The 12,390-nt window shown below is 50.2% G+C and overlaps 1 protein-coding gene across 4 annotated transcripts in view; it reads left to right on the forward strand.

The window, feature by feature from the left end:
- The first annotated feature begins 9,645 nt into the window (after positions 1-9,645).
- The window catches only part of EDA (ectodysplasin A), a 120,555-nt gene continuing 117,810 nt past the window's right edge, over positions 9,646-12,390 (forward strand). For all 4 annotated transcript variants that reach the window (XM_061598726.1, XM_061598727.1, XM_061598728.1 and 1 more), the window contains exon 1: positions 9,646-10,101. In XM_061598726.1, coding sequence (XP_061454710.1) covers positions 9,742-10,101 — 360 coding nt within the window. In that variant the 5' untranslated portion in view covers positions 9,646-9,741. The remainder of the gene's footprint in view (positions 10,102-12,390) is intronic.

The raw sequence follows: 12,390 nt of genomic DNA on the forward strand, positions 1-12,390 counted from the left end.
TCCATGCATTGGTCTAATCCTCTTTTAAAGCCATCAGAGCTGGTGGCCATCTCTGCCTCTTCTGGGAATGAATTCCATTGTTTAACAATGTGCTTTTCTTCTCTCTGTCCTGACTCTCTTCCAACGTTCAGCTTCATTGGATGGCCACGAGTTCTAGTATTATGAGCGAGGAGGAGAAGCTTCTCTCTAGCCACTTTCTCCACAGCATGCATTGTATACACTTCAATCGCCTTTTCTCTAAACTAAGAAGCCCCAAATGTGCAGCGTTCCACACAAGGGAGTTGCTCCATCCCCTCGATCATTTTGGTTTCCCTTTTTCTGGACCTTTCATTCCTAGTCAGTCACCACCAGTTCACACCCCATGGCCGTACATGCACAATTAAGTTTGGGGGTTTTTTTGCCCTGGTGTGCATCACTTTGCGCTTAATCACGTTGAATTGCATTTGCTGTTTTACTGCCTGTTCACTCCATTTGGAGATCTCTTTGCAATTACGTTTTGTTTTAACCACCTGTAATGATCTCGTGTCATCGGCAAAACTGGCCACCTAAATGCTCACCCCTAACTCTAGATCATTTATGTACAAGTTAAAAAGGAGAGGTCCCAATACCTTGGGGGACTCCCACTTTCAACATCCCTCCAGTGGGAGAACTGTCCATTTGCTTGCAGTCTCTGCTTCTCGTTTCTTAACTAGTTCCAGATCCCTAAGGGGTTCTCTATTATTCCACAACTACTAAGGTTAGTTGGGAATCTTTGGTGTGATTCTTTATCAAAAACATTTTAACAGTCTTAGCACCCAGTGTTGACTGCATCATCTCTGTCCCCCTCAAGGAATTCTAAAAGGTGATCAACATAGGACTTTACCTTGCAGAATTATCAACAGAACAATAACATCCTTTAACACACAATGTAGCAGACAATAAATTGTTTCTGTTAAAATGAGCTGCTAACAGTGGAATGCTCGGGGAAATAAATGTTTTAAGTAGTTGCCTGAATGTAGCCAGTGTGAGGGACAACTGAATCTCATTTGGGTGGGAGTCCCGCAGCTGGGGGGCAGCCATGGAGAAGGCCCTGCGCATTCCCACCAATGGGCCTCCTTTGCAGATCTTAAAGCACAGGCTGGTGTTGGAACAGGTGCTCCTCCCAAGTGCTTGGGCCCCAGATCATATAGGGCCTTCAACTCCGGCAACACCACCTTGAACTGGATTCGGTGGCTAACAGGCAGACAGTGGAGAGTTCAGAGGACTGGTGTAATGGGATCCCTTCTTGCTGACCCATGCAACAACCTGGCAGCCTCCGGACCACCTCCAAAAGGCAACCCCCCAGAGAACACATTATTTCCAATAAAAGGAAGGCTACAGAAAAATAAAGAGTTTCCCCATAAGGCTCAACAAGCTGCATTCCATCAAGTAAGAGTGTGGGCACGTCTGGGATAGCAGTTGACACTGGCTGTAGAACCCCTCCCTCCAGTTTCTGATGGCTCCGTTGCATCTCTTTGGCAGAGGAAGGTGAGCGTGGCCACATCCAAAAGGATCCTGCTACCAAAAGTGCTGCTGACATGGTGTGTACCACATGGGGTTCAGCCTGCAAAGGGTGGACCTCTGTCTACAAAGCCACTAAAAGCGCTTGCAAGGACAGGAGCAGCTGAATGAAGCCTGGGGCCTGTGGACTTGCCAGGTGCGGCATCTATTTTGGTTCCACCTGGGACTCATCTTTTGGCTTGAGCAAACTGTCAGGGCTGTTGTCAGCAGCCAAGGCTGTGCGACCAACCAGTCGCCAGAACCAAAGATCAAGTCAGGAACGGGAAGAAAACCAGGACGCAGGTCAAGGAGAGAGTCAGGAGCAAAGAACCAAGGGCACAGTAGAGTGTTGTTACTTGGATGAGAGAAGACCTTCTCATTTGGACCAGGAAGGTCTCCAACATTCCTCCCCATAAAGCAGGATCCAATGGCCAGACTGGGTGGGCAAAATTAGTCCAGGGCTGGAAGGCTCTTCAGTACTTGCGGTTCAATACTTTACCACTTGGAGGAGCTGTGCACAGATCCGTCAGCTCCTGACAACTGGCATCCTAAACGGGTGGCTAGGTGAGCAGCCTGATCCCCATACCAAACCTCAGTTGGGCCCTTTGAGCCTTCTAGTCCCTCTCAAACACCTGAAAAACCTCAAGGGAATTTGAGGCAACCCCCTGCTGCATGTGGCCCCCTTCCCCTCCCTGAAGGCAAAACCAACTTGTTGTGGGGGAAGGGGGTAGCAGAGCAGGTGGCTTCAAAGATGACGAATGGACCCTCAAGACCCACAGTTGTGAATGACACAGCCGGCACCACCTGTTTTCAGAGCCCTGCTACTCTGCCCCCCTTCCATAGGGTGGGTCCCCCCCTTGGAGAAGTAGCCAGTGGTGGCTTCAGAGCATTGGCAGAACTGAGGCAGGGAGACCTTGCATCTGCCCAGAAGAACTCAAGCGCAGGGTATCCCTTTCTCAAACACCAGCACACTCTTGTCCCACCACTCACTAGAACCAAACTAACGATGGTGCCACTGACAAGCTTCATTTTCTGCTGCGGGTTTTGCCGGCTTGCTGACAGCTGCTTCCCAAGCACTTATAGAGAGAGAACCACACAGAGGGTAAGAACATAAGAACATAAGAAGAGCCTGCTGGATCAGGCCAGTGGCCCATCTAGTCCAGCATCCTGTTCTCACAGTGGCCAACCAGGTGCCTGGGGGAAGCCCGCAAACAGGACCCGAGTGCAAGAACACTCTCCCCTCCTGAGGCTTCCGGCAACTGGTTTTCAGAAGCATGCTGCCTCTGACTAGGGTGGCAGAGCACAGCCATCATGGCTAGTAGCCATTGATAGCCCTGTCCTCCATGAATTTGTCTAATCTTCTTTTAAAGCCATCCAAGCTGGTGGCCATTACTGCATCTTGTGGGAGCAAATTCCATAGTTTAACTATGCGCTGAGTAAAGAAGTACTTCCTTTTGTCTGTCCTGAATCTTCCAACATTCAGCTTCTTTGAATGTCCACGAGTTCTAGTATTATGAGAGAGGGAGAAGAACTTTTCTCTATCCACTTTCTCAATGCCATGCATAATTTTATACACTTCTATCATGTCTCCTCTGACCCGCCTTTTCTCTAAACTAAAAAGCCCCAAATGCTGCAACCTTTCCTCGTAAGGGAGTCGCTCCATCCCCTTGATCATTCTGGTTGCCCTCTTCTGAACCTTTTCCAACTCTATAATATCCTTTTTGAGATGAGGCGACCAGAACTGCACACAGTATTCCAAATGCGGCCGCACCATAGATTTATACAACGGCATTATGATATCGGCTGTTTTATTTTCAATACCTTTCCTAATTATCGCTAGCATGGAATTTGCCTTTTTCACAGCTGCCGCACACTGGGTCGACATCTTCATCGTGCTGTCCACTACAACCCCGAGGTCTCTCTCCTGGTCGGTCACCGCCAGTTCAGACCCCATGAGTGTATATGTGAAATTAAGATTTTTTGCTCCAATATGCATAATTTTACACTTGTTTATATTGAATTGCATTTGCCATTTTTCCGCCCATTCACTCAGTTTGGAGAGGTCTTTTTGGAGCTCTTCGCAATCCCTTTTTGTTTTAACAACCCTGAACAATTTAGTGTCGTCAGCAAACTTGGCCACTTCACTGCTCACTCCTAATTCTAGGTCATTAATGAACAAGTTGAAAAGTACAGGTCCCAATACCGATCCTTGAGGGACTCCACTTTCTACAGCCCTCCATTGGGAGAACTGTCCGTTTATTCCTACTCTCTGCTTTCTGCTTCTTAACCAATTCCTTATCCACAAGAGGACCTCTCCTCTTATTCCATGACTGCTAAGCTTCCTCAGAAGCCTTTGGTGAGGTACCTTGTCAAAGGCTTTTTGAAAGTCTAAGTACACTATGTCCACTGGATCACCTCTATCTATATGCTTGTTGACACTCTCAAAGAATTCTAATAGGTTACTGAGACAGGACTTTCCCTTGCAGAAGCCATGCTGGCTCTGCTTCAGCAAGGCTTATTCTTCTATGTGCTTGGTTAATCTAGCTTTAATAATACTTTCTACCAGTTTTCCAGGGACAGAAGTTAAGCTAACTGGCCTGTAATTTCCGGGATCCCCTCTGGATCCCTTTTTGAAGATTGGTGTTACATTTGCCACTTTCCAGTCCTCAGGCACGGAGGAGGACCCGAGGGACAAGTTACATATTTTAGTTAGCAGATCAGCAATTTCACCTTTGAGTTCTTCGAGAACTCTCGGGTGGATGCCATCCGGGCCCGGTGATTTGTCAGTTTTTATATTGTCCATTAAGCTTAGAACTTCCTCTCTCGTTACCACTATTTGTCTCAGTTCCTCAGAATCCCTTCCTGCAAATGTTAGTTCAGGTTCAGGGATCTGCCCTATATCTTCCACTGTGAAGACAGATGCAAAGAATTTATTTAGCTTCTCTGCAATCTCCTTATCGTTCTTTAGTACACCTTTGACTCCCTTATCATCCAAGGGTCCAATTGTCTCCCTAGATGGTCTCCTGCTTTGAATGTATTTATAGAATTTTTTGTTGTTGGTTTTTATGTTCTTAGCAATGTGCTCCTCAAATTCTTTTTTAGCATCCCTTATTGTCTTCTTGCATTTCTTTTGCCAGAGTTTGTGTTTTTTTTTATTTTCTTCATTCGGACAAGACTTCCATTTTCTGAAGGAAGACTTTTTGCCTCTAAGAGCTTCCTTGACTTTGCTTGTTAACCATGCTGGCATCTTCTTGGCCTTGGCGGTACCTTTTCTGATCTGCGGTATGCACTCCAGTTGAGCTTCTAATATAGTGTTTTTAAACAACTTCCAAGCATTTTCGAGTGATGTGACCCTCTGGACTTTGTTTTTCAGCTTTCTTTTTACCAATCCCCTCATTTTTGTGAAGTTTCCTCTTTTGAAGTCAAATGTGACCGTGTTGGATTTTCTTGGCAATTGGCCAGTTACATGTATGTTTAATTTAATAGCACTGTGGTCACTGCTCCCAATCGGTTCAACAACACTTACATCTCGCACCAGGTCCCGGTCCCCACTGAGGATTAAGTCCAGGGTTGCCGTCCCTCTGGTCGGTTCCATGACCAACTGATCTAGGGAATAGTCATTTAGAATATCTAGAAACTTTGCTTCTTTGTCATGACTAGAACACATATGCAGCCAGTCTATGTCCGGGTAGTTGAAGTCACCCATTACTACCACATTTCCTAGTTTGGATGCTTCCTCAATTTCATATCTCATCTCAAGGTCTCCCTGAGCATTTTGATCAGGGGGACGATAGATCGTTCCCAGTATTAAGTCCCTCCTGGGGCACAGTATCACCACCCACAACGATTCTGTGGAGGAGTCTGCCTCTTTTGGGGTTTCGAGCTTGCTGGATTCAATGCCTTCTTTCACGTATAGAGCGACTCCGCCACCAATACATCCTTCCCTGTCCTTCCGATATAGTTTATATCCAGGGATAACCGTATCCCACTGGTTTTCTCCATTCCACCAGGTCTCGGTTATGCTCACTATATCAATGCTCTTCTCTAAGACCAAGCACTCCAGTTCTCCAGTTGGGTGACCAACTCTGTAATAATTATTATTCATAATTGCTCCGCCCAGTGCCGGTGCCAGGCTATTTTGCACCCTAGGCAAGGCTAACTACTTGCCCCCCCCCCAAAAAAAGATGTCTTGTAGAAAAATGAAAAGCACAAAACTTGAAACTGCTAAATTTATTTGGTGCAGCTTGAGGAAGTTGACAAGGTGCTTGGACTGGTGCGTGCAACCACGTCGGTACTCGACCCTTGCCCCTCTTGGCTAGTAAAAGCTAGCCGGGTTGGAACTGCCGGTTGGGCCAAGGAAGTGATCAATGCCTCCTTGAGAGAGGGAGTTGTCCCTCGTTGTCTCAAGGAGGCTGTAGTGAGACCTCTTTTGAAGAGGTCTTCCTTGGACCCAGATAACTTGAACAACTATTGACCGGTAGCGAATGTTCCATTTCTGGGCAAGGTCTTGGAACGGGTGGTTGCCAGCCAGCTCCAGGCGCTCTTGGATGAAACCGATTATCTAGATCCGTTTCAATCCGGTTTTAGGCCCGGTTTTGGCACAGAAACAGCCTTGGTCGCCCTGTACGATGACCTTTGTCGGGAGAGGGACAGGGGGAGTGTAACTCTGTTGATTCTCCTTGATCTCTCAGCTGCTTTTGATACCATCGACCATGGTATCCTTCTGGAGAGACTCGCGGAGTTGGGAGTTGGGGGTACTGCTTGGCAGTGGCTCTGCTCCTACTTGGCGGATCGTCTCCAGAAGGTAGTGCTTGGGGAGCATTGCTCGATACCCTGGACTCTCCATTGTGGAGTCCCTCAGGGATCGGTTCTGTCCCCCATGCTTTTCAACATCTACATGAAGCCTCTGGGTGCGGTCATCCGGAGTTTTGGAGTGCGTTGTCATCAGTATGCTGATGACACGCAGCTCTATTTCTCCTTTTCATCTTCTTCAGGTGAGGCTGTTGATGTGCTGAACCGTTGCCTGGCTGCGATAATGGACTGGATGGGAGCTAATAAACTGAAACTCAATCCAGACAAGACTGAGACACTGTTAGTGAGTGCCTTTTCCGCACAGATGGTGGATGTTCATCCTGTTCTGGATGGGGTTACACTCCCCCTGAAGGAACAGGTTCGTAGTTTGGGGGTTCTTTTCGATCCTTCCTTGTCACTTGAGGCTCAGGTAGCCTCGGTGGCTCGGAATGCGTTCTACCATCTTCGGTTGGTAGCCCAACTACGCCCCTATCTGGACGGTGACGACCTCGCCTCAGTTGTTCATGCTCTGGTGACCTCTAGATTGGACTACTGTAATGCACTCTACGTGGGGCTGCTCTTGAAGACGGTTCGGAAGCTGCAGCTAGTGCAAAACGCAGCAGCCAGACTGTTGACGAGGACCAATCGGTCCTCACATATTACACCTGTTCTGGCCCATTTGCACTGGTTGCCGATTTGTTTCCGGGCCAAATTCAAGGTGCTGGTATTGACCTATAAAGCCTTACACAGTGTGGGCCCGCAATACCTGATGGAACGCCTCTCCCGCTATGAACCTACCCGTGCACTTCGTTCGACATCTAAGGCCCTCCTCCGAGTACCGACCCACCGAGAAGCTCGGAGGGTAGTGACAAGATCCAGGGCCTTTTCGGTGGTGGCCCCCGAATTGTGGAATAGTCTCCCCGAGGAGGTACGCCTGGCGCCTACATTGTTATCCTTTCGGCGCCAGGTTAAAACCTTCCTATTCTCCCAGGCATTTTAATGTATTTTAAACGTTTTAAGGTTTTGGTTATTTTAATTTATTTTATTGTTATGTATCTGTATTTTACATTTTGTGATTTTGCTGATTTATTGTATTATCTTATGTTGTACACCGCCCAGGGACCCACAGGCTAAGGGCGGTTTATACATTAAACAAAATAAAATAAATAAATAAAATAAAATTGCAAGAATACGTAATACATCAATCTTTGATTATCTTTCTGAAATACAAAAGAAAATGTTTTAGCACACAAATCATTTTGAATAATCTTGTGAATTGTGATGTTAAAATTTAAGTCTCTTAAAAGTTTCAATTTCAGGCACATCAAAATCTCACTTTGTGTGCCTTTTCCTTTGCAAATTTTGTCACCGATTCCTTCAGGTCAAGTGCTGATGCTTGGGCATGTATAAAACTGTGCCCCTCAAAGGTCAGTACTGCGCCCCTCTGAGGTCTGAGCCCTAGGCGGCTGCCTAGTTGGCCTAATGATAGCACCAGCCCTGGCTCTGTCGACTGTTTTGGAGCGAACATACTTGTCGCCTGTGAAAGTGAGTCTGATGGAGATAAAGAAGAACCCCAAAGACTCTTGTAGCACAGACGGCACCACAAGGGTCAGATTCAGTGGTCAAGGGAGATATTTCTACCACAACCCAGATGAAAGCCTACAGAAAACTCAGTGGCTCACTGTGACTCCTCCTAGGGACCTGAGGTTCCGGACACATCTGCACTATACATTGAAAGCCCTATGATACCACTTTTAACAGTCATGGCTTCCCTCAAAGAATCCTAGTTTGTTAAGGGTGCTGAGATGAGGGAAGAGGGATTGATTGTTATTCCATTTTGGGAGCTGTAGCTCTGTGAGAATAGGGTCTCCTAACAGCTCTCGGCACCCTCAACAAACTAGTTCCCAGGATTTTGGGGGGAAGCCATGACTATTAACATATAGTGTGGACACGGCATTACAGTACAATGTTATACATCTCAACTTGCCATGTCTACATGTCAGTGGGGCTTAGTCCCAACTAGAACTCCAGGTTTAGCATCCCTGCAATTGGCAGAAGATCGAGACTGCGAATGCGATTATGCTCACACTGTGCAAAAATTAGGGCCAGGGGCCTTACCTTGCAATCTCCGTGTTTCTTGGTGATGTTTTTAAAAGTGCATTAACTCTTTCCTGAAATGGAAGGTTTTTTGATCCTCCATCATGCAGTAAAGAGCCAGTTGGACCTTCAAAATGAAGACTGCAGGTGAAAATGGCACCATCCTGGGCCGCTCTGCCGGCTAGTCCTATGCTATCTCCAGCTGCAAAGGTGTGAACGAGGGCTCCAAGTCATGCCGTAGCCACAGCATGCCTTTTACAAATCCTGACCAGGAAGGGTGGGATATAAATTTCATAAATACTACTACCACTACTGCTGGTGCTTTATTTTCTGGTGGCAGTCACCAGTATGGAGCATCACCACCGCATTTTTTTTGCTGCCCATGGCAACCATTTTGTGCTTGGCACCCAATGGCACTGTCGTCCAGGTATAAGTGCTGGCACCTCATTTTTTTACCACAAAAAGGAAGGAGTACTAATCATAATAAATGAAAGGCACCCTGCAGCACTCTGGAGCGCTTTCATCCCCCCTTTACTATTTTTAGATTCCATTTGATTTGGAAGAAAATAATTCTGTATATGCTCAGAGATCCCCATACAGGTTACCTCTGCGGGGGGGGGGGCCCTCCAAGTGATGTTACACATCACCTCCCATGGCCCAGCACCAATGGCCATACTGGCCGCGGCTGAAGGGAGCCGAAGCGCCCAGGTTGGCCCCCGGCCCAGCACCTCTACTAGCTGTTCCAGACTTCCCAATTGGGCGCCCTCCAGAAGCTGCCGGACTCCAGTTCCCATCATTCCTGACCGCTGGCCACGCCGGCTGAGAACGGCTGTAAACCAACAACTCCTGGAGAGCGAGGGGCGAAACGCTCCATGCGAAAAATCCGGGGCTCGGACCGATGGATTCCGGGCTTTGCCCGGAGACCTCCAGCGAGGGAGAGCCCAGCCCAGCCCCCTCCTTCGGGAAGCGAGGGCGAGCTCCACCGAGCGGCCCCTGGCGATGCCGAGGGGGCCCCGCAAGAAGAGCCCGCCGAGCCCCGCTCGCCTCTTCCGCCCGCGGCAAGAACATCCCCACGCGCCGCGAGAGAGCGGAGAGCCGGCGCGGCGCAGCGCGCCCGCCCTTCCCCGCAGAGGCGGGTCCCCCTGACGGCTCCGCCTCCGGGCGTCCCTCCCCCGGAGCGGGAATCTTCCAGCGGCTGCCGAAGAGCGGGAGGCGGCAGCGAAGGGGCGCACAGGCCAGTCCGGCCGGGCACGCGGAGGGGGTGGCAGCGGCGAAGGGCGGAAGGAACCGGCAGGACGAAGATGGGCGCGCCGCAGTAGCCCCCGGGCCGGCGCCATGGGCTCCGAGCGCAGGGCGCCGCCCCCGGCGCAGCAAGCCCGGGCGCTGGACGGCGGCGGTGGCGGCGGCTGCTCCTGCGGCCGGCGGGGCGCGGGCGTGTGGCGGGCGCTGGCGGGCTTCTTCGCCCTCTCGCTGGCGCTGCACCTCCTCACGCTGGGCTGTTACCTCGAGCTGCGCTCCGAACTCCGCCGCGAGCGGGACGACGCCGAGCTCGCCTGGCCGCTGCACGGCAGCACCACGGCCCAGCAGGCGGCAGCGGCGGCTCTTCCTCCTCCTCCTCGGGGTGCTCCGCCCGCCCCGTCGCAGCGCTTCGCCGAAGAGCCCGGCACCAGCGGCAGCCGCCGCCATCGCCAACAGGTGGGTGGGTCGGTCGAGGCGCAGGTGCTGGTCGGTGCGGGGAGCCTCTCGTCGGAGGGTGGCAGCCTCGCTGGCTTCCGACCGAGTCCCTCCGGACGGGCGCGCTTCCCGGGTAGCGCCGCGGCTCCCGCGCTGCCAGGCTGCCTTGGCCGGATGCAGCGAGGCGCCTCTCAGACCGCGGCTCTTGCCTGGATGCGCGAAGGGCCGGTCGGCCGGCAGCCAACCGCCTGCCCGCAAGAGAGGCCCCTCCCGGGCAGCTGGAGGGCGAAATGGCCGCGCGCCGGAGCGGCTTGGCCGGGGCTGGGCTGCTGGGCTGGGCAGGGCACGGCACCTGGGGCTCGCCCGAGGCTGCCGGTGGACGCCGCGCCCATCGGCCCCGAGCATTGGCCGCGACGGGCAGTCGGAGAGCATGGGGGGAGTGGTCACCCAGGTCCCTCGCCAGCCCGAGCGGAATTGCGCGGCCAGGCTTGCGTGAGGGCAGATGTTGCTGGGCGCAGCTTTCGCGATCGGCCTTAAGGCTGGCCGAGCCCCCAGGCTTGGAGCGTTGGAAGGGGTAACTGCTATCAGTCGCGTGAACTGGCGGCCAAAGTTGGCCTTGAGGACCTGTTTCAGTCGGAGAGGGTCAGCCCTCTCCCTTTGCCTTAAACGCAAACCCAGGGTGGAAGCTGTACAGATTTTTCTCTGCGACCCTTGCTCAGGTTGGGGTTTTTTTGGGGGGGGGAAGAGCAGAGACCTCGGAGTTCTGTTTGAGGAGGAAGGGTGCTCCTAGAAGTCCCTGCATGCAACATCATGTCTCCTTTTCAGGCACTCAACATCTGCTTCCTTAATGGGTAAATAACCAAGTTATACCTTGTCCTGAAAGTAGTCATCGAAGCATCAGTTTTTCCTTATGAAAACACTTTCCTTTCCTCACAGCCGAATAGTTCTTGGAGAAAGCAAAATAGCAGGAGTCAAGTGCTTGCTGTTACATAAACCACAAATTTCCAAAAGCAGCAGATCTATTTTTACACAGTTCCTTTAGAAAACCATTGTTTTTGGGGGCTGGGCAAGGGATCAAAGAGGCTTCAGCCCTTTCCTCAGCCACAGAGACCAGAACCAACCCCGGATTTTAGAAGAGAAGCACCAGCGGGCGCCCAAGCGATAGCAGTGGCAAAAGAAAAACTCTCCAAAACCAGCCAGTTGGCAATGACAACATTATGACAACACCCATACACTCTTCCTCCCCCCCATTTTCATTAATGTTTAGTCATGAAAACAATGCAGGATTGAGTCTTTAGAAAAGGGGGAACTGGGGGAGGAGGTAGCCAAATGGTGTTGTGTTCTCCCTGCCCCCATTATAGACAAGGGGTTGGGGAGTAAAAGGGGGGAAAACACGCTCCTGCAATGCTTGGCTGTTGCTTAGAGGCACTTTGTCTGCTGGGTGTGTGTGTGTTTCCCCTTGCTGGGTTTCTCTCACCAGTGTGTGCATGAGAGTGAGGTGGCCAATCTGGCCACTGAGGTCAGAATCCACCCTATGAGTCTCTTGACTGTGATTTGTTTTAACTGATTTTAATACTATATTTTCAAATTGTTGTGACTTGCCCTGGGACCTCATGGTGAAGGGTGAGAAATGAAAATAATAAAAGCAGTACTTTTACTTAGTAGATTACCTCCTGGGACTTCTGAGTAAACATGCATAGAATTGTGCAGTTAAGATTATAAATGTGCTCTATTTTAAATGGTGAGGGAAGGGTGTAAATGGGCCCAGGGTTAAACTAAACATTACATTTAGAAGGATCCAAATTGAACTGAAAACATATAGCCCATGTTCATTACAAAATGATAAAAAAGAACTATACGCCCACTGCTTGTATCTCTAGTCAGTCGCTGTTCCCAAAGGAAGCACACCTGATGAGTCACTGCTGGGTCCCAAAGCACAGGCTCCCCTCTCCTTTTATCAAGCAGCCTTCACTTTTGCATGCCATTTTGCCAAGGGTGCTGATGGGGGAGGTTCAGCCCCTGGACAATCTTAGGGGGCTGTAGTTTGTTCTGCGCCCCTCTTCGAAGTTTCCTGGAGAAAATAATATATCTGAAGGGATGAAATTAGATAAAATGGGGGCTTTCAGGAGAGGATTTCTGCTTGCTTTGCTGCCTGCAAGAAAGTCATAGGCAATTGAATGAAAACAAGGAAATTTAATTGTCTTCTGTGGATGTCACCCTTTGCCTTGGTCCAAATGAGGGGCTCCTTTCCATGCTGGTCGTATGGGAAGAACATGGTTTTGTTTTTGTGGGTGGGTGGGTGGTAAAGCT

Source organism: Rhineura floridana, chromosome 16 (genome assembly GCF_030035675.1).
Source record: "Rhineura floridana isolate rRhiFlo1 chromosome 16, rRhiFlo1.hap2, whole genome shotgun sequence".
Lineage (NCBI taxonomy): Eukaryota > Metazoa > Chordata > Lepidosauria > Squamata > Rhineuridae > Rhineura > Rhineura floridana.